The following is a 23,058-nucleotide window of genomic DNA, read 5'->3' on the forward strand; positions in this document are numbered from 1 at the left end:
GTGATGAAGTAGCGAAAACACTTCGACTTCCTCGCGGAAAGTCATCGCCGGGTCGATATTAATACCTGGTGCACCGAGTAGGTCACCCGGGTGGGCGAAGTAACGAAAACCGTTCGACTTCCTCGGAGAAAGTCGTCGCCGGGTCGATGTTTATACTTGGTTCACCGTGTAGGTCACCCGAGTGATAAAGTAGCGAAAACACTTCGACTTCCTCGCGGAAAGTCATCGCCGGGACAATATTCATACTTGGTGCATCGAGTTGGCTACCCTGGTGAACGAAATAGCGAAAACGGTTCGACTTCCTCGGAGAAAGTCGTCGCCGGGTCGATATTCATACTTGGTGCATCGAGTTGGCTACCCTGGTGAACGAAATAGCGAAAACAGCTCGACTACCTCGGAGAACATCGTCGCCGGGTCGGTATTCATACCAAGAGCTTCTAGTGGGCTACCGGGGTATATCGGATAATCGAGGTAATACTCTACGAGAAGAAAAACCTCACGTGTATGTGTATGTATGTATGTATTGATGTATGAGTGTACGAAAATGTGTTATTATTATTGTATTTCGATCATACATCATATACATTGACGGTGTGACAACGTATAAGCGTATGACGTGAACACAGCAAATGGTCTGAAACTCATTTTGGGTTGACCACTTTTTGGTAAGAACGTTTTTTGCGAAGTGAATTTTTCTTTCAATCGCTCGTATTTCGTTGAAAATAAACTTTTTTCGGTATGTTATATACATCGTTGGATTGCATTTTCATCCAGGATTCCATAGGACTTTACAGAATTAAGATATCTGTTATCAAATTCAAATGAGAGTGAAAAAGAGTTTTCGCGGGCAGCGAAAAACGCCAGTGCGATGTATATGAGGAGCGTGTACGCCGCAGCTCTCTCTGCCATACTTGCCAGAGCGAGCGCGAGCGCGCTCCTCGATATGCATTATGTATAGACGATAGGCTTGTTATGCGCCCAGCACAATATGATGTCGACACCGAGTAGTGCCCGAGAATATATAATTATCGATGCGCCATCGTTCGCGCGTAATGAATACAATATAACCTCGCGTACCCGTATAATACACGATGGAGCAACCGTGTTCGTGTAAAAATTTTTCGACCTCGCGCGCTTTTCTATAATCGACAAAATTTCAAGAAAATTATCGAACTGACAGCGCCGTGTAAAGTCTATCATATTAGCTTCTCATGCAAACGACGCGTTGGCATGTGATCTACGCGGGCACTGCAGCTTTTACGGTATTGATATCGAAGCTTCCATACACGAGCGCAGTTCAGCAAGCTCGCGCGAGGCCATCTGAGCCAGTTATCGCAACGCGCGGCTCTTCCGAGTCAGTCGATGAATTTTTATCTGCTATACCATGTAAATCGCGAAAGTTCGAAACTAACTCGTTTTCGAAATCCATTATGCTCGTTAGGCGATGATGCTACTTTTTTCATGTTCAGTGTCATGTATTCCCCGCATTCGTTTGATCGATGAAATATCACTCGTGTACGCAGTATCCGCCAAGAGTACGTGGCAGTTATTTCAAGGAACGAGAAAATAAAGGAATCGGAAAAAAGGTCGTGCATACCGATTTGTTTTTTTTTGCAAAATGAAAAAAGTGCCCTTCTCACGAAACATGCAACTCTCGATCGTGGCGCACGCAGACAGTTATCCATTAAAGGACTCGCGTTACAGTTTATCATTAATTTTCTTGCTAATTTTATATCGTTAAAGCAAATATACGGATTAATTCGAAGCATTCGAAGGTGTTAGCGCGCTCGTCCTTGAAAAATCACTAATGCAAATATCCTGCACAGACACACGTAATGCTACATTGGTATATATCTAACAAATTTAGCATACGATTCGCACCTCTCCGAAACCGCAAATCCGCTTTGGTTACAGCATACGTATCAACACAATATGCACAGTACGAGTACAGTAGCATGCACACGTGCCTGCATAATGTCTCGTTTAGCCCTCCTAGCTCGCGCTAAGACGTACCCACGTATCCTCCGACTCGAGAACTGTTACGTATCTATGTGTATACGGAACGGTATAATTTCGGGATTACGGTGTATATATGTGTACCAGAGGGGGGGGGGGCTGGTACAGAGCTCAAGGAATCAAGGCTTTAGTGGAGCGTGCCTATTTCGTATCCGTGCACACGGCTGCACGAGTAATGTGTGTGCCGATGAATCAATTCGTAAGGAAGGATAATTATTCGACTGGAAGCGAGGGGAGATTATTGTTATTGCGTTTGAGTAAACGAATGCGCCATTTACTTTTAGAGATAGAATATACATGTACCAGGTATAGAACTCGAGTTTAATTTGCCAATTGCCCGTGGAAATTGACTCGCTCTGCGAGAAAGCGCGTGTGTGGGGGGATGGAAACGTTTGAAATAATAAAACTTGCACGAAGCTCGCTACAGTTTTCCGAGGATACAGAGTGAAAATAGAAAATGTCAAGAGTTTATAATCGTCGGTCTGACTCTATATGTACGTACGATGTCAACGTCAAACTTTTCACGTATCACACACATATATATATATACGTCGAAATGCGACGCATGGAGATATATATACGTTTTCGAGTGTCGTTAAAAATTCATCCGTGGGATCAATCCGTCAGTGAAATACGAATCACAAATATAGCGGGTGTGCACCGCGATATTTTCGGCCGTGAGCAAGCGCCGAGAGTTGTGCTATTTGAATTACCTAAAAATGACAATTTTTCTAAATACGATAATTTTTGTCGCCACCGCTAGATGGCGAGTACCTTCATAACTGTAAAGCTGCAAGTGGTAAAATGAAATTAACAGTTTAAGTATAAACTGAAAAGTAGAATATATATCCGGAGCCATAAATGGCGATGTGAATGAATACTCGCCGATGCGAATCTTATATCTATCGATTTTCTCGGTCTAAGGCGACTGCGATCCGCAACTCAATGAATATGCATGATGCTTGTGCTATAATACCCACATGTTACAATGTATCCTCGAGTTCGTGCGACAAGTCTCAACGTACACATTAATACCGTACAGGAATATGCACGAGAGTAGTGGTGAACTTGACAATCGTTACATATGCGGAGCGAATGTTTTCTTTTCCACCGCAAAGAGAGAGTTATAATATAATAATAAATGACACAATGCTCGCTTATGCTGCTGGGCGAGCGATTCGTGCCAAAATACCGCAGTCAACGATAAAGTCAAGAATGCTCCGACAAACCGCGTACGAGCACACATATATCCTACCCACACACGCTGAAGTCGAAGTGCACTCGATTCAAAAGCTCACACGGTGTGACGCGCGGTGGTGTGCGCGCGGGGCAACGGCGACGGCCTGTCGCAGTCAGAGAGCGAGAGAGAAAAGGACACGTGTATATTATACATCGACTCGAGTGCGAATGTGCAGTGTATTATATATACGCGTGCGACGTGTTTGAGCGACTCGACGCGCCGCGATATATACGCGTGAAATTACTGCTGACCTCTTCGAGTGAAGTGCTAATGCGCCTACACACTCGTATGATGTGTGCATGTGTGCCATGTCGCAGGACTAGAGCAAATCTCGATATAACGTATGGGGCTCGGCTGCTTTTGGACGCCGTGTCTAGGCTGCCGTAATGCAGTGGTAGTGGCTCCGAGCGAGAGCGAGCGCATTATTATTATACAAGTACACACATTCATATAGAAATACGTATCTATATGAGCAATTCTACAATTTACTCGCCAAATTTCTGGCTGGAAACGGCTCAAATTTTGTTTTCATTGGACGCTTGTAATAAACATTGGGTTTTGTTTTTTTACGTTCTATAAATTTAGAGGAACGATATGTGATGTTTGAGAGTGTTTGACATGACCACAACCACTGCACTTACTCCCCCTCGACTTTTTGACACAAAAAAGCAAGAGATACCGGTCAACGATCGCATCAATGACCTTTTTAAAGTACATCTAAATAACGATTTTATCTTATCGATTTATTTTTACTTCATACATTGAGAATTTTATCAATCGTATATTTTCATTACAAAATAGTGTCATCATCATCGAAAATGAGCAATTCTTTTAGACTTTTGCGAATGGTATCCTTTTCAGAATTTCTCCTCACACTCGCGGATAATGAGCAGTTTTTGGGATCATCACTTCCAAATTTTCTCTCGCGATTTTTGTTGCATGCGTAATCTTTACGACCTTCGTGTACTGTCTTTTGATGGGAGATCAAATGCGGTTTTTGTCCAAAATTCTTATCACACTTATCACATTCATAATCTTTGCGATTTTCGTGTACTGTCTTTTGGTGTATGAGCAAACCCATTTTTTGTTTAAATTTCTTCTCGCAATTGTCACAAGCGAAATCTTTACGACCTTCGTGCACTGTCTTTTGGTGGTGGAGCAAATTCGATTTGAGTCCAAATTTCTTCTCACACTTGTCACAAGCAAAATCTTTACGACCTTCGTGCACTGTCTTATGGTGGTGGAGCAAATTCGATTTGAGTCCAAATTTCTTCTCACACTTGTCACAAGCAAAATCTTTACGACCTTCGTGTACTGTCTTATGGTGGCTGAGCAAATTCACTTTTTGTGTAAATTTCTTTTCGCACTTGTCACATGTGAAATCATTGCGACTATCGTGTACTGACCTTTGGTGCTCAAGTAAATGCTGTTTATGTCCAAATTTCTTCTCGCATATGTCACATGCGAAATCTTTACGACCTTCGTGCACTGTCTTTTGGTGGCGGAGCAAATTCGATTTGAGTCCAAATTTCTTCTTACATTTATCGCATGCAAAATCTTTACGACCTTCGTGCACTGCCATTTTATGCATAAACAAGTTCGACTTTTTAACAAATTTCTTCTCGCATTTGTCGCATGCGTAATCTTTTTGTTTATTGTGTGTACTTAAGTTATTTTTGGAGATAACTGGTTCGGATTTTTTTTCATATTTATCCATTTCGATGCCTAAATTGAAAGATTGATTTTTCTTTATAGTATTACGAAAATTGAATGAGAAGAATTGTTGGTTCGGTATTGTGTCTTGTTTCGTCGTTAAAGACAACACTCATACTAGTTTGTTTTGCTGTATAAATTTTCAGTAAACAAGGGACAATATCAAGATTGTTTATATCAATATTTCTTTCAATGAAAACATTAATTTATCCGCTTATATTTTGTCACTTAATAATTAAGTCGGCCTACATATCAAATGAAAATAAATGTTCTCTATCGATACTCACTTATTATGTGACTAAAAATTAAAAAATTTCTTAATAATAATTGAATAATTAAGAATGAATGGAAAGTAGAGAACAGATGTTATTGATTCCTTACGTTCTCGCACAATTCTCATTATGATGAATATATCTTTATCGTAAGAAACCAAAGTTTATTGTACAATTGTCCAATGAAAAAAACAATGTGACCCATTTCTAGCCAAAAAGTAAATCTTGGCAAGAAAGTTATGGAATTGTTCATATATATACGTATTCTATATGACGCGTGTGCATACATTGTATATTAAAGCCGTTATAATACTGCATTAGCGCTCGTTATGCACTATGGCTACGAGTCGAGCAATATGTTTCTATTATGTCTCGAGCCAGCCACCAGCAGCCAGCTAGTTCGCGCGCGACTCTGGACTGTATCACGCGCGGCTCAAAGCTGAGCGACTCACAAGCACACACGATGTATATACGTATATACGTGTACCCCGAGCAGCAGCGAACTATATATTACAGTAGACACGTATACACGCACGCCCCGTAACGCTCATAATAAAGTGTTTAATGACGCGCGCGCACGAAAAACAAAGAATCTCGGATGTACAATGCTTTTCGAGGTGGCGAACTTTCCTCGGCGGCGCCGCCGACCCGTGCTTGCAAAGCTTCGCGCGACTAAAACTAGCCGTTTATTGCCCAGCGAAAGAAGAGTAAATATACCAAGAGCGGGGCAGAGTAGAGCTGCATACGGCACTGCACACGCCGTCCAAAGTCGTAATTTCCCGAACCGCATACGACAGTCGCCGTTCGCGTGGTTAAATTCGTCCGGACTACTGCTGCAGCAAAGCTTCGAGTCGTGCAGTGCATTTACGCAAAGTTGAATTGATTTTCGAAATGGCCGGGGCAAAAGACCAGCGCGCGCAAAAGGGACTACTTTATATTTTACTTTTTAATCGTGTTGACTCGACGACGATCGTCAAAGGATTCGTGGGATCCTGAAAGTGCGCGATGAATTTTTAGACTCTTTGAATTTCGTAGAAATGGCATTCATAGAAAAAGCACACGCAGAAAGAATAGCAAATCCCTGCCAGTTACGGGAATTGACAATAAATAAAAAGAAAAAAAAATGCTTGAATTCGCTCGCGAGGAAATACCGAGTTTTACGATCTATACTACTCAATGATGCTGCTGCTATATAAATGTATACGCAATCGCATCAGCGGAAATGCAGCGCTCGCGTGCGGTCGTATACCGATACGTGCATTTATATATACGCGGTAGTCTTTAAACAAACCCACGCAGTTAGTAAACACAAATCGAGTCAACGAATTCGTCAAATTACATTCAGTCAGTCGATCGAATTCACCCCCTCGAGGCAGATCGTGCCGCGCTCACTCCTTTTTCTGATTGTATACCTGCGGGTATTCAGTTGAATGTGTGTGCGCGCGACACGTGTATCAAGAAAAAGCAATATCACGCCCCGCCAAAACAGAAGGCAGTAAAGCAGCAAAAGTCGCTACTCTACTCGTCGTGTTTGTATATAAATACGATCACGAGCGAACCGAGCAATAGAGTCACCAACAGCAATCCGATCTGTAAAGGATTCCATCTTTTTTTCTCTATTTCTCTCTCGCTTTCCACTCGAGCACTCAGCAGCAGCAGTAGCAACATCAGCTCTAAGCTTATATTGGCGACAACCTAGCACAACCTGATTTCTGCACCGAGCGACTTGGTACACGTGTATTTACTTTACGTATTACGATATACATACATCTAGATCAATCGCGCTGCCGCACCATGTGTAGCAGCAGCAGCAGCACGTGTCGCACGCGAAGGGGCCACTAAAGTGTTGAAAAATCGTAAATTCCCAAGCGGGAAACCACAAACTTTGCTTTTTATATGCCCCGCGGGCGCGTATATATACCATTTCCCTCTTTCCATCTTGATAAAAGTATACGGAAAAGCAGCGCGAGCCAAGAATGCGCTGCTGCTGCTGCTGCAGCTCCGATGTAATTCAGTGCGAGAGTTGCTTTATACATATTTTTTTTGTTTTGTTTTTCCACCGACTGCTACTGTTACTGCATATAGTGGGGGCTAGCTGCACCTTCGGAGCGCGAACGAGGATAAAATTACGTCTGGCTACTTTCTGATAGCGGGCTCGCGCGCGGAAGCGTGCATTAGCATTATTAAGCCGTTGGGCGTATACAGCTCTCCGTCTCTCTCTCCCTCTCGTGCACTGCATGTGCGTGCATTATATGCTACCTATATGCGACTAAGTGAAAGAGGAGGAAAGCGAGGTGCAGCTGAAAAAGTATCGTAGGAAAGAATAAAAGGGAAAACTTGCGCGAAAGCTCGGCAAGCTGCTATATAGCAACTGCTGTGTGCTTCTTGCTACTACTAATATATTATCGAGCAAGCTCGCGCGCGAAAAGCTGAATATTACGTATATATCATGTGGCTCTTTGGCTCACGGCAACACAGCGAGAGGATAAATTTGTCGTAAATGGACGATTAAGAGCTAGCTGGAGATCCGAATCTTTTTACTCGAGGCCGTAGGAAAGTGAGTCATTGTAATACAGTACGGCCTTGCCGACCTTTACTATGTTATCTCATATATCTATACGCGTGTGTGTGTGTGTGAAAGAGTAGTTAAAGCAAGAAGAAGTCCAGAGAGAGCTAATTGAGAAAAATATTCTCCTGCGAAGAGATTAATCACGCGCTCCATAATATAAGCCAAAAGCGTGATTTTATGCATGAGCGACGTTGTGATTTTCATTTATTAATTTTTTTTACTTTTCTTCGTGAAACTTGTGTCGAGGTTCGATGATTTTCGAGCCCGTTTAAATATACCTATTATTATATTCGAGCGCGCGCGGCTAAAAAGCTCGAAAAGCGTGGTACTGACGGTGGCGACGGTCAAAAGCACAAAACTCGTCACCTAGAAAATGCAAATGTTGGGAAAAAGTCAATTTTATCTTTTATTTCTATGTTTTTTTTAAACTCCACTTTTTCCAGCTGTGCTGCTGCTGCTGCTGCTGCACACAGTGAAACGACTCAGCTGTGTCAATTAGCGCATCGAAACGTGAGCCGCCGCTGCTGCTGCTATCTTTTTTATTTTGTGCGAAACCACACATACATACATAACTAGTATATGCACAAAAGAGATGTGGGAGTTTAAACTTTGACAAGAGAAAAAATAACGAGGACAGGAATATATAAAAAAGCTCGACGACGACGATGATGATAATGGTAATAACGAAATGATATTGAAAATAATAATAATAATAATTCAGCAGCTGCGAGAGTTAGCCAGTGGTAATAATAAACAAGTCGATTTCGAGCTACGTACACGCAGTGCATATTATAATACATATAGTATATATACGGCACTCGGCTAAATGAAGGCTTTGAAAGTTCTAAACTCGGCACACAGTGATCAATAGTTCATTATCAACTGCTATATCGGGTTGCCGTTGGGTGGGTGCGCGACACAAATACACGCGAACTCGCATAAATCCGAGATACTGTATCTACTCGCGTCGCGGCCGGTGACATGCTTTGTCGATGCTCCAGTCGCAACAACGAAAAAATACAACGCACACATATACGTATACGCACGTGCGGATGATCTTTCCTTTGGCCTATATATATCCGTACTTAATATAGGCTCACAGCCGTGCACAGTATCTATCCACGGTATGTATGCGCGTCGACGTTCGTGCATAATAATCGGCAGGCGCGGATCTATGTGTGCGTGAGTTATATCAGCGACTCGCGTACACGGTGGTATCCTGCTCATGCTTCAAAGCGAATATGTACCTACGTATATATAGCTCAGACTCGGTATGTTTTTGATTTGCGCGCAATCGTATGTATGTGTAGCTGCAGCAGCAGTTTGAGCCGAACTGAGCGAGCGGCTTTTGATAAGCCGCGCAGCTGCTGCTGCCGCCGATGCGGAGTATAGGCGATCGTGAAGCGCATACGTAAATCTGCTGCAGTTCTCTGCTGGCTCCGGCGCGACGCCGAGCTCTCGCGCGATGACTTGATTAGTTTCTATATATACGATGACGATGCGCGCACGCACGGGGGCGCGACGACGTACGCGTCCTATCCCCTATTCTCTATATGTACGTATGCGATATCTATGTATAATACAGTTGCAAATTGAGTCACACGACGTATATATAGCGAGTGCCCAGAATTATGAGGCCATCCGCGATCGCGCGCGACGTAGATTATACACGCATTCGTTTCGTTCGACCGTGCGCGAATGTACGTCGAATTTCGTCACCGGTACTGCTGCAGCAGCAGTAACAACTCAACGACGGACGAGTTCTCTTACCTTGTCGATTGCAGCACGCGTATGTGTACATTGTTTTATCGGGAAAAAATAATTATAATAAAATGAAATAAAGCGACGACGCGATGCATGATTTATTGGATCCGTGCGCGCACATTTAGAGCGTCCAGAGCGCGTTTAAAATCAATCATCAATCGATTTTCGGTGGTGCTGTGTCGAGTCGGTATTGTTTCGACACGTTGTCATTTTCAGACGCCAATGTTTTGATTCTGTCTGTAGCATTACAACGCCGTTCTATTATGTAATTTTTTTTTAAAGTATAGCTCTACACGAGTGCGGTAACGATTGGTACAAATCGTTTGTAAATTTTTATGAAAAATAAAATTGAATAAAGCAGCTACATTATATGAATAACTGTAAATATAAAACTTCATCTAGGAATTTCATAAATAAAACAAAAAACAATTCAAATGTAAATTAATAAATGATTTAATATTTTTTCAATTTATTCATTTGAATAATTTAGACAATCTATTAAATGTAAAAACACTTACAAATAATACTTCAACCACGACGAGCTTTGACCTGTAGTTGCAAAGAAACTATGCTAAAAATCTTCGTTCATAGGTACACTCGAAAATTGTTGTCACAACAAAAAAATTGATAACTGAGAAAAAAACGGAGTACTTTACATGTAGTTATTTCTAAGCAATTTAAAAAAGTCCGAGTAATTATTTTTCTTCAAGCACCTTTGGCCTGTAGCCGCCAAGCAAATATGACATAAGTCTTCGTTCGTAAGCGTTTCGATGATCATATCGCAGCAGAGAATTGGAAGTTGGTGGTGCGTAAGCTCCAAAAAATAATCCAGTGTCCACCGTCGAAAAAATCCTCTGGCCATTTTTTCGCATAGGTGTTCAGTACATTTCTCACTGTAAATTTTGGGAAGCTTCCGATGATCATTCAAAAACGCCAACTCGAAGTAATTGGAATACGTGAGTAGTTTTTCTGCATGTTTGGGTCGTAAGTGAATCAAGTCCAAAAGAGACAGACACTCATTTATCATCTGATCTTCCGCTTCCTCCGCGAAAATCTCGTCGTCGCATAAACATTCTCCAGGATTTTCTGACTTCGCGAACAATCCGTACATGTCAAAAAATTTCATTATCGATAGAGCGTCGCTTCTTTTCAATTCATATCCTTTTTTCACTAAGCACTCGACGATGATTAGAATACTCGACGCTAATTTCAATTTTAATCTCAAAGTTTCTTTAAGCTCTCTTTTAAAACTATACCAACTCAATTTTTCGGCGAAGTCATTCTCAGTGGGAAAAACAAAATTAGACAGATCGGCACCTTTATCCAATAGAAACTCGATTGTACTCAGTAATAAATTCCCCACGGCTAATTGCAGAGGTGTCCGACCCTTCTTGTCTCGGGCATCGACTTGCAACGTTTTATGATTATCTTCGCACATTTTGAAAAATATTTTTATCGACTCATCATCGTTGTTAACGCGTAATCTATATCTATGGCAAATCAAGTGCACAACTGTTAATCCTTTCTCATTAGCCAAATTCGGATTTGCGCCGTTTTTCAGCAGCAATTCGGCAATCAAGCTGTTGTAATATCCCAAGTGTAGCGGTGTGCAGCCTCTCTTATCTTGGGCGTTGACTTGAAGCGGTCGATATTTGTCGTTGCTGAGCTCGAATAACATCTTCACCAAGTCCACGTAGTACGATACAACGTGCAAAGCTGTTGATCCGTTTTTGTTAGTCAAATTCGGATCAGCCCCACTTTTTAGCAGCAATTCGACCACCTTCTTGTGATTGCGTTTGAGAGCTAAGTGCAGCGGGGGATCAACCGAATCCGTATCCGATTCTCGAGGAAGGCAATCGGGAACATTGGGATCTTGACCGAGCTCAAGGAATTTCTCAACGACGTCGACGCAGTTATTCTCACAGGCCACATGAAAATGTGTACAGCCGAACTCGTCGGTGTAATTTACGTCGAATCTGTCGTATATTTTAAAAAGATCACCAACCACGGTATTCCCGTCAGGAAAACAGCGCCTAAACGCATAATGCAATCGGGTGGTACGATGCCGCGATGGCTTGTCTTCCTCATCTACCTCGGGCTGGTCCTTGTAGCCGGTCTTAATCACGAACTTAATGATTGGATCTGGATCAAGTTCACTCTCGTGGGGCTTCACAACCTCTATGAGAATTCGTTCGATTTCTTCGGGACGAAAAACATCTCGAAGATTTGGAAGTTGGCCCTGCCAATCTTTGACCAAGGGATACAGTTGATCGAGCTGTTGACGTCTATCGCTTTCTATTTCCCAATTAACCATCTGGCGGAATCTCTTCAATCTTGCGAGGTAGGCTTTGCCAAAGTGATACATTTCCTCGGCGTAAAGGTCGTTGTCCCTATCGTCATCGTCATGATAACTCTCATTGGTTTTGTCGTTGGACACGGACATGGTTCAGTTCACTAACAAACACACAAAACAGCGCAGTCGCTAATTTATTAAATATAGAATATTTTTTACTTTTCTCGCGAGAATCACTCAGCGAGTGTTCTGCGCTTGATTCGACCTATATACTTGTTTACGCTGCGGCGTTGTAACGTATACTGACAAAGACAAGATGGCGGCGCGAACTCAATGCGTCGTTTGAGCGAGCAACTCTCACGGAGACAAGCACTAACGCGCACACAGCACAGCACAAGCGAGTAGAGGCAAGCGAGCGTGAGAGAGACAGAGATAGGTATACGACACTACACAGCCTAAGACGTTGCACGTGATATAATAGGGACGGAATCGCCGTTGCAAAAGCGAATGAGGAGACTCAAAAAATTCGGACAATTTGAACGCGCGAAAGATTCTGTGTTTGATATGAAAAGTCTCGGCGCTTGCTCGTTTATCACGAAAATTATCTTTTCATACCTATAATGAGTGACAATAAGTTTTATATTGAGAAAATCAAAGGTAGGTCAATAGATTTCGTTGAATTGTAGGATATACACCGCCGCTGGTATGGGATCGGAAGGGTTATGCTATAAAATATTTAAATAAAAAGCTAAGACGTGATGCATGAAATAATATTAACCATAAGTTGGCACGCTCAAGCAGAGTCTACTAACATCGTTTTGCGTCTAATTCTGTTTAGCATTAAAAAGATGTAGCATTTTCTATCTGTTTTCATGAATGCGGTAACAACAACACAACTTGTCAATTATGTATAAAAATTCTATTAAAAATATCATTGAAAAAATAAAATGGAACGAAAAGTAACAATAAAATAGCAGTCACAGAATGTGAATTTTTTATATCATTTGTTGTTAATAAAACTGAAATAAAAGTAAAACAAAAAAAATAATAAAAACCAACCATATTAATTAATTCAATATTTTTAGATTTATTTATTTGAATGGTAATAAAAATCTATTACACTTAACAACACCTACGTCCTATTTTGGTTCATAGGTGCAAAACAAAAAATTAATGTGAACAGAAGTACAATGCATGAAATTAATCCGAGTCGTATGTGGTAAATGTTGAGTCATTCGTCGCCGTACACTTTAGTCCTGCAGCCGCCAAGATAATGTGGCATAAATCCGCGTTCATAAGCTGATTGATGATTTGTTCAGAACAAAGAATCGGCAGCCGGTTACTTGTCAGCTCCTGGAAAGGATGTAATGCCCAACGTCGGAAAAATCTTCTGGACATTATCTCGCACAAACGCACAGTACATGCATGACTATAGCTGCTGCGGGCGGTCTCATAATCATTCAAGCGCGATAATTCGAAGAAGTCCGAATATGAAAGTAATTCTTCCGCCTCTTCGGGTCGTAGCTGGATCACGTCGTAGAGGGACAGATTTTCAGTTACCACCAAATCTTCAGCTTGCATTTTGAACCATGCGTCAAAGTTGGTCGAACTGTCTCTGAGATCCGCTGACTTTTCGAACAATCCATACTTGTCGAAAAATTTCACTATCGTCAAGACGTTGCTTCGTTCCAATTCGTATCCGTAATCTTCTAGGTGTTCGATGATCAAAAAAATACCCGACGCCAGTTTCAATCTGTATCTCAATTTATATTGAACCATCGTTCGAAATTGAAACGAGTCGATGACCTCGGCGAAGTAATCATCCGTGGGGAAAACGAATTCGGACAAATCGGCCCCGTTATCCAATAAAAACTCGACCGCACCCGGCAAAATACTCGCTACGGCCAGTTGCAGCGGTGTCCGGCCTTCTTTGTCTACGACGTCGACCTGCATCGGTCGATCGAATTCTTCGCAGATCTCGAATAGCCTCTCCATCAATCCATCGTCGTCGTTGTCTCTCTTGCAGATCATGTGTAGAACTGTTAATCCATTATGGTCGGGCAAACTCGGATCCGCGCCGTTTCTCAGCAGTATTACGGCAATAAAGCTTGCGTCCCAGTGTACAGCATTGTGTAACGGTGTCTGGCCCCACTTGTCCTGTGCATTAATTTGCACTGGATGATATTTATCGTTGCTCAGCTCGTACAACCACTCCACCAAGTAAGCATTGTGGTTTGACTCGGACACAACGTGCAAAGGTGTCGATCCGTTCTTGTTGGCCAGATTTGGATCAGCCCCACTTTTCAACAGCAGCTTGATTACATCTTCATTCTTGTTTTTTAGAGCTAATTTTAACGGCGAATCACCCGTTCCTTCTACGAGGAAATTGGGATCTTGGCCGAGCTCGAGGAACTGCTGTACAATATCGGCGCATCCTGCCTCGCAAGCGGCGTGGAAATGCGAGAATCCGGACTCGTCGGTGTAGTTCACGTCAAACTTGTATATTTTAAACAACTCTTGGACACTTCGATCCCAGTGATAGCACTTTCTTTTGCTTCTATTATGCAATGGTGTGGTGCGACACAAAATCGGCTTGCCGTCTTTATCAAGAACGGCTTCATCCTTGTAGCCGGTTCGAGCCACAAACTCGATAATGGGAACTTTGAAATCAGGGTAGACAGATTTATTGATATCCTCCGTGAGAAGCCAATCAATTTCTTCCGTCTTGAAAATCTCGCCGATGTTAGGAAGTTGGCCCTCCCAATCTTTGAACAAAGGATAAAGTTGATCTAGTAATTCGCGTCGTTCACTTTCAATATCCCAATTGACTTTTTTACGCATTTCCTTCAATCTCGCCAGGCTGGCACTTGGCACCGCCTCCACCATGGCCACTTTCGTTGGATTTTTTTTGGACTTCTTGAACTTTTTATACGCACGAGGCATGATTCACTAAAAAACACACAGTCGCTTTATAAAAAATAGAATATTTTTCACTTTTGTCGTGAGAATCAATTGCGGCAGCCAATGTAACTTTTCGTTGTTCACTCGGCGGCGTCGTAACGTACACTGAGGTGGTATACAATGGCAGCGCGACGCCTATACGACGTCCTTTGAGCGAGCAACACGCAGCGACATGCACAGAGCGCGAGCAAGACAAGCGAGTGCGAGAGATGTACATTTACAACGTACACGATGTAGATGTTTATGTTACAAAATACTTTTAGCGCCGTTTATAAGTGTAGTCGTCGCAGAAGCAACGAGCAATGTTTCGCGACACCGCATTGAACGCCGCCAGCCAATCTTTATGCGTGAAAGGCGCACCGTATGTTTTACGATTAAATATCGCATTTGTTTTTTGCGAGGATTAATTTGACTTCTTATATCCAACATGCCTAACAAGTTTAATTTGAATAATCAAAATTGTCGCATAGGGTTCGTTAAGTTTTGGAATTCAGACACCTCTGGTATGAGACGATTTATTTAATAACGCATACATAAATGAAGAATCATCCATACATAATTGTATAAAATATATCATTATTATATCCAATAAAATAACGAGAAGACGCGATGCATGATTAGATTTATTTACCCGAGATGCGCGCGATAAAAACCAAAGAATCGAGTTCTCCATCGCAAGCATTCGTTGACATCATCGTCTGCGGGTTGATTTACATCGTTTTTACCGAATATTAACGTTATGAATTATGAACATGACTGCTTCACGTCGACTTTTTCGATTCTGTTTAGAATTGAAAAACTAGTTTTTTCAACTAATTTTAATCGGACGGTAACGATTGACTCAATTCGTTATAAAAAAATAGAAGGAAATGAAAAGCAACTGTTAAAAAACAACGTCAAGATGAAAAATGTTTATATTTTACTTTTAGTAAATATAACGAAAGGAAAAAACAATAAAATCTAAATCCAAGTAAATTAATGAGTTCATTATTTTCAGATATATTTATTTAAATGGTATGAAAAATCTATTACATATAACACCTGCACAAGAGCATTTTATTATTACTAGATTTGAACTTTGGCCTACAAACAAATAAGCCGCAAATCTTCGTTCATAGATACACAGTGATTATTTTAACAAAAATAAATATGCAAAGGATCTCCTTGATATCATTTCCCACAGATCGCTGCACAGAAAGAAGACAAAACATGAAATTAAAAGCAGCTGTCGTCCGAGTCCGAGTCATATAGGAAAAATATCGCGTCACGTATTTCCGTGCATTTTTGTCCTGCAGCCGCCAAACAAATATGACACAAATCTTCGTTCGTGAACAGCTTGATGATTTTTTCAGAGCAAAGAATCGGCAACTGGTGGCCCGTCAGCTCCATGAAAGGATCAAATGCCCAACGCCGAAAAAATCCTCTGGCCATTATCTCGCACAGACGCGCGGTACATGCCTTGCTGTAGCTGCTGCTGTAGCCCACGTGATCATTCAAGTTCGCCAACTCGAAAAAGTCCGAATATGTGAGCAAATCTTCTGCCTCTTCGGGTCGTAGACGGGTCACGTCGTAGAGCGACAGATCTTCAGTTACCTCCAGATCTTGAGCTTCCATCTCGAAACATACGTTGTCATCCAAACGGTCTTCGCGATCCGCTAACTTCTCGAACAGCCCGTACTTGTCGAAAAATTTCATTATCGTCAAGGCGCCGTTTCGCTCCAGTTCGTATCCGTATTCTTCCAACTGCTCGACGACGCCCAAAGCACTTGCAGCTAGTCTCAATCTGTATCTGAATTTATACTTCATCATCGTTAGAAAATGATTCAAGTCGATTCCCTCGGCAAAGTAATCATCCGTGGGGAAAACAAATTCGGACAGGTCGACATCATTATCCAATAAAAACTTGACCACACCCGGCAAAAGATTCGCCACAGCGAACTGAAGGGGTGTCCGCCCCAGTTTGTCCACGGCGTCGATCTCCACCGACTGATCGATTTCTTCGCAGATCTCGAATAAATTCTCCACCATATCATCGTCGTTGTCTCTTTTGCAAATCATGTGCAGAGCCGTCAATCCATTTTGATCGGGCAAATTTGGATCCGCGCCGTTTCTCAGCAGGAACTTGGTTATTTCTTTGGTGTAGGTGCTGTGTTGAGCTGTTGCCAAGTGTAACGGTGTCCTACCCAACTTGTCTTGAGCGTCAATTTGTACCGGTAGATGATCTTGGCTCGTGAGCTCGAACACCATCTTCACTACGTAATTCTTGCTTTTTATTGCGGCCGCGTGCAAAATTGTCGATCCGTCCCTGTTGGCCAAATTAGGGTTGGCGCCATTTTGCAGCAGCAAATTGATCATGTCGCTGCAGTAACCACGATAATTGAGAGCCACGTGAAGCGGCGAATCACCCGTTTTTTCCATTAAAACATTGGGATTTTGGCCGAGATCGAGGAATTGCTTCACCACGTCGACGCATCCAGTCTCGCAGGCTACGTGGAAATGAGTGAGCCCTGACTCGTTGGCGTAATTCACTTCGCACTTGTATATCTTAAAAAGCTGACGGACGTGTTTATCCCGGTTATAGTACTTTTTATCGGGTTCGGTCCCGCGGTGCACTGCAGTGTTGCGATACAATATCGGCTTGCCATCTGCATCGAGAATGGCTTCGTCTTGGTAGCCGCTCTTGACCACAAAGTCGATGATGGGAACTTCGAAATCAAGGTATTTGGTGTTCTTCATATCTTCCGCGAGAAGCCAATCGATTTCTTCGGTCCGAAACACGTCCCGGAGGTTAGGGAGTTGGCCCTTCCAATCGTCGATTAAAAAATACAGTTCATTAAGCAGTTTATGTCGTTCTTTTGCAATATCCCAATTGACCTCTTGACGCAATCTCTTTAATTTAACGAGGTTGGCTTGGCCAAGGTTAAACATTTGTTCGGAATCGTAGTCGTTTTTTCCACCGCTTTTTTCACCACGGGCATTTTTATTGAATTTTAACATGGTTAAGTTCACCCACAAACACAATGCACTGCAGTCGCTTATGGAATATTTTTTACTTTTGTCGCGAGGATCACTTGCGGCAGTCGATGCGATGTTTCGTTGTTCACTGTGTGGCGTCGTAACGTGTACTGGCAGCCCGTATAGTAGAACGGTAGAAGGCAGCAGCACGAACTCTGTTGTGCAGTTGTTTCGGTGAGCAACTCGAACGGACACGCACAGCACGAGCGAGTCGAAACAAGTGAGTGCGTGAGTTACGCGACGCTTTACGCATGAGTGCCGAGCATAGTCGTCGAAATAGCCCAGCGTACGTTCAGCCCCTATGTCGAGAGTCGGCCAATCTTTGCTCGCTTGTTTTTCGCGGAAATCAAGTAACTCATAATGCCCAACACGCGCAAACAATTTTCACTGGAAAAAGACATCCACATACACACGGGGTAAGTAGATCGTTGAATATTATACATCGCCGCTGGCGTATAGAAATTTATAGATTTATTATTATATTTATTTAATAACACTGGGCAAAGCTCCGGGTACTCTCGTATCGGATTTCTATCGTCGACAGCGAGCCTTTAAAAAATCATATTTTGAAATATTTTAATTTATTATATTCGTAAATATTCGCGCCGTCCACTCTGGCGTGGCATGTTTACCCGATATTATTATATAGTACACACTACACGCACATAATATAACATATATTCGTCGAGCGGCGATTTATTACTTCCACTGCGATATAGAATTATAAATAAATACCCGGTTCAGCTTCATATATCGGCAAAATCGAAAATATTTATTGAACTGCATTATAATATATACTCGCGATTATCCATATAGATATATAGAAAATCACAGGGAATGAGAGTAATCAACGCACGCCGAGAGATATATAGCGTAAAGTGAGCCACATAGACCAACACTCATCTATACCTATACGCTTTAACATATAAATCGATGCAGCCAATTTAGATTAATGCGATAATCATTGAAGTGTGAATGGAGCGTATGCATATACGCGCGTTTATTTGCCTTTACCGCGCGCACCCATAAACGTGCAACTCGATTTTACCCCTTAAATATCGCGATTCGATATATAGGTAGTCGCGCGGGGGCTATATAAACGATTATATATTAATTTAACCCGTGGATCGACGACCCCGCGCACGTCGATATTCATATATTTTTTTTTTCAATATTCATTCCGGATAGATGAGTGCTATCATTTTTCCATTTGGCGCGTCGCGTTGATATAGCTAGATATCGATATAATGTGTATAAGGTTTCGCGCGCGTGGCCGACTAAATTGATGCTTTACCACTTGCTTTGTTGGCTATTATAATCGCTCGCAAAATTAGTGCTTCGAGCGAAGAATCGCAAACATCTTACTTAATCGTTATACCGAGATAGAGAGAGAGCTCGAGGAAAGTTTCCGGTGTAAGCTCCACAGCACAGACCAGAAACCGCACGTTATGCTTACCGAAAGATTTTTTTCTCGTTATTATGTGTTAGTTTGTCACGATTCAATGAAGATCTTCGAGTTTCGTAACTATCTCCTAACGAACAAGCTACGAATTAGAAACTTATACCGATCGATTTTCCAGCTTATATATCGCTATACTATATAGCACGAGTAGTCGTACATGCGAGTCTCGGCGCTACATGGCAGTATCTTCCTGCAGCGTGTACGATATATGTATGCGTAGTTACCAACTGAAACCTCTATATATAGCGCAACAGCTGAGTTAATTCAAACACATTCGGTGGAAGCCGAGGCGTTAAATAGTTTATGAAACTGGCAAATTTGTTTACCGCAGCCACGCGGAGTTAAACCGAAATTGCCGAACGTCGAATGACGATGGATGTGAGTGGTTTCGCGACGTTCTCACTTTGCATAAATGCCGCAGCAGCAGTCGCAGATATTATTTCGTTATTTCATCTATATTGCAACTAACCTGGTGGCGCCGCTGTATTATTGGCCGCCAAGTCCCTCAGGCAGTCCTGCTCCAATTTTTTCAGATAGAGCTCGTTGTCGATGAGCGTGCTCGCCGACATCGTCGCGTTCACGGGCATCTGCAAAAGAGAATTAATTTCATTTTAGTTTGATCACCATCCGTGAATTACTATACCGCACATTAGCTGTCATTTTCCATTCCATAATTTTTTTCGCAATTTCATATCATCATTTTTCATGTACATGTATAATAACAAATCAGCTGGATATACTTATACGCTCGAGCCAGAAGGCTAGATTTGCAGTGATCGCGCATCTGGTATTCTTTCTATATTTCTATCTCTCTCAATAATTCACAAAGAAAATCGTAATCGGATTAAATTTTTTTTGCTCCCCTCCTACGATACGTATAGCTGCTATTCTCTCTTCCATCCGTGACTCCAGCGGCGGCGACGACGATGATTATCTTATTTGCATAATGGAGGCGTGAAAAGTATGAGAGTCGCTCGAGTCGCGCAGCTTTTGAAAAAGGAGATCAAAACGAGCTTGCAGCTAGGGGGAAAAAAAATCTTATCTTTATGAGCCGGGGAGGCATTTGACTATATTCCGCGAGCAACGAGGGTGCAGCACTGGCAATGACACTGCAGCGTGTGTGTGCGCTGCAGCTTAGCCCGCCTACTTATGAAACAAAGCACTTTTATGCGCTTTGTAGCTAATAAATTCGACAACAAGCTCAAAAGAAGCTGGAATAAGAAAAAAAATGAAATTGTTTTTGTGCGTTAAAGACTTTTCACTTGGATGGAGAAAGAAAAAAAAGGAAATAATTGCTGTATTATTAGACTTGTTTCAAAGGCTTTTGTAATAAGTTTATAACTTTACAATTGACGGAGTATTGCGCAGTCGCGCGAAAGCCCAGACCTATACATAATATTGTATATTAACGCGCAAAACTGCCTCAAAGGGAACTCGATTGCCCGATAAAAAAGTCTACGTAATAATTAAAATCTACAACAATATTGGATATTGGAGTATGTGTTATATACATTATTACTGCTGGAAGAGGGGGAAACGCACATAATGTACTTTGGCCGTTGCTCGTCGAGTAGCTAGCTCGCAGCAGCAGCATTTACAGCAGCAGCGGAGGGCACAAATGAAACGCTCTCGCAAAGCGGAATTTCATATGCAGAACTTTCTTAATATGTTAATAAAAGTCCCGACTACGTACGTGCCGCACAATTCGATTGAATCATCATTCACCAAAAAAAAGATGCACGTCAGATTCCATCAGCGAACGTGTGCACATATGAGTAAATTTTGAGCAAAAAAATAGTGAGAGAAGAATCGGAGATGTAATGGAAAAATTAAACGGCCCCCATGCAGCAGCAGCCGTGTTAGTAAGAGAAAAAATTGTAAAAAAACAAGATGATTTACGATCTCTCGCGATACTCGGGGCTACAGCACGCGCTACAGAGAAGATGTATTGCGTCGTTCGCGCGCGCAATGATTGACAATAAATTCAAATGGCGTGACGTTTTTAGCGACTGCGGCGCGCAAAATGCGATTGCTGCTGTGCTACTGCCGCGCACTTACGGCGTAAAATGGATAAATATCGAGCGATTTTTCGAGATCATTCGCTGGGACGATATTTTTCGACTTCTACGAGATCATTTTATGAGGCGATAGAATTTAGAATTTGCCGAACGAATAATTGAAACGCCAGCGCGATGTAATCGAATGAAATATCGTTCGACTTCGATTGTTGCTGCGCAGATACACGAGTCAAATTCTTAATTCGTTTTTGCCTTCTCTTACAGGATGGTTTGTGATAGACTTGAAAATGAGTTTTTAACCAGGTGTCGGAGAATAATTTTCTTTACATATTTTTATGCTAGAAATCTAAAAAATGTGTGTAATTATTATATTTGTGTGTGTTGTGGATAAATTTTTTTTTTGAAAATAAATTATTTTTCACGAAAAAGCTATTTGCCAATGAATTGGCAGTAGTTATTTATAAATCTCTTTTATCTATTATATATCCGCTATTAATTGTAAAGGCATTTAACGAATTTAAGTTATTTGCATTGTCAAGCATTAAATCGTTAATTTATTTCAATATTATATGATCATAAATTATACGAATCTTGTTTTGTTGAATTATCAACGCGATTGCCATAAATATATTATTATCGCCTCAAGCTCCGATGACCAATTAAACTTCATTTCTAACATCACATGTGTAATAACATTTAACTTTCTGTATCAGTGTGAATTTAAAGTTATATTTCTCTGTCGTATAAATTTTTATCCGAATTAAATTATAAATCGTACGTTTGTGTGATCAAATTGTGCGCCCGGATGAATGACATCTTCATTACAATTTTGCTGTGCTAGTCGATACTGGAGGGGGAAAGTATCGCCCAGGATTCATCGCAATCGCGAGGTTATGTCACTGATTTACGAGTAGTGCATACCTACAGTCGCTGACTAGAAGCTGAATTCCTGGAGTAAGCAAGTGTTTACAAATTGGTGAATTCGAGCGAGGTACAGTGTTGGCTACTCGAGGCGCATAACCTCGAATATTTTCTCAGTGCAAATCATGAAAAGCTACAGTGATTAAATACAATAGAGCGAGTAATGGAAAGTAAAGAGGACAAAATTAGGTATACCATTTTTTTTTTAAATATTTTTTTAAGCGATTAAGTCATTGAACTTGGTTATTCCTCAGAGTGAAGAAAGAGCCGGATGATACTTGGCCAGATGCAGGTGAAGATTATGTTTTAGATTCGGTGGGCTCTTACGAAGCCAAAAATGTTGAAAGATTCCTGTGTTATAAATCATCAGTGAGTTCCACAATTTGATCTATGTTCTAATTTTTCATTGTCAAAAGCTTTTACATAATTTTAACTTTAGGCCGATTACATTAATGAATATATGGCGTTACAAGAAAGATTAGATGAAAAAATATTTATAGATATCGAGTACAAATATGTTAAACCTGAACTGCCATCACCATCAACAACCATCTGCAAAACTGAGTATCAAAGATTTTTACCTATTGTAAAAATAGAGAGCGAAATTCAGGACAATTACTTGATCGATAAAGAACTGACAATTTTGATAAAAAAAGAATTCGATTATTGGAACAAGTGTTATTTTCAAGCGAATTCCGGAATGAAGTTTGGAGGAAACAAAGATGTGAAAATATCATTACAAACACAATTATCTTATGACCCTGCAATAAGTCGAAAAACTAATGAAAAAAAAGTGAGTCTAATAACACATATT

At 41.4% G+C, this 23,058-nt stretch overlaps 1 protein-coding gene across 4 annotated transcripts in view; it reads right to left on the reverse strand.

Moving 5' to 3' along the window:
* Positions 1-23,058, reverse strand: part of LOC106656247 (calcitonin gene-related peptide type 1 receptor-like) — a 140,629-nt gene that overhangs the window by 39,322 nt on the left and 78,249 nt on the right. For all 4 annotated transcript variants that reach the window (XM_014377072.2, XM_023461701.1, XM_014377076.2 and 1 more), the window contains one exon: positions 19,775-19,892. In XM_014377072.2, the coding sequence (XP_014232558.1) occupies positions 19,775-19,892 (118 nt within the window). The remainder of the gene's footprint in view (positions 1-19,774; positions 19,893-23,058) is intronic.

Source organism: Trichogramma pretiosum, unplaced genomic scaffold, assembly GCF_000599845.2.
Source record: "Trichogramma pretiosum strain Unisexual culture from Peru unplaced genomic scaffold, Tpre_2.0 scaffold4, whole genome shotgun sequence".
In the NCBI taxonomy this organism is placed as follows: Eukaryota; Metazoa; Arthropoda; class Insecta; order Hymenoptera; family Trichogrammatidae; genus Trichogramma; species Trichogramma pretiosum.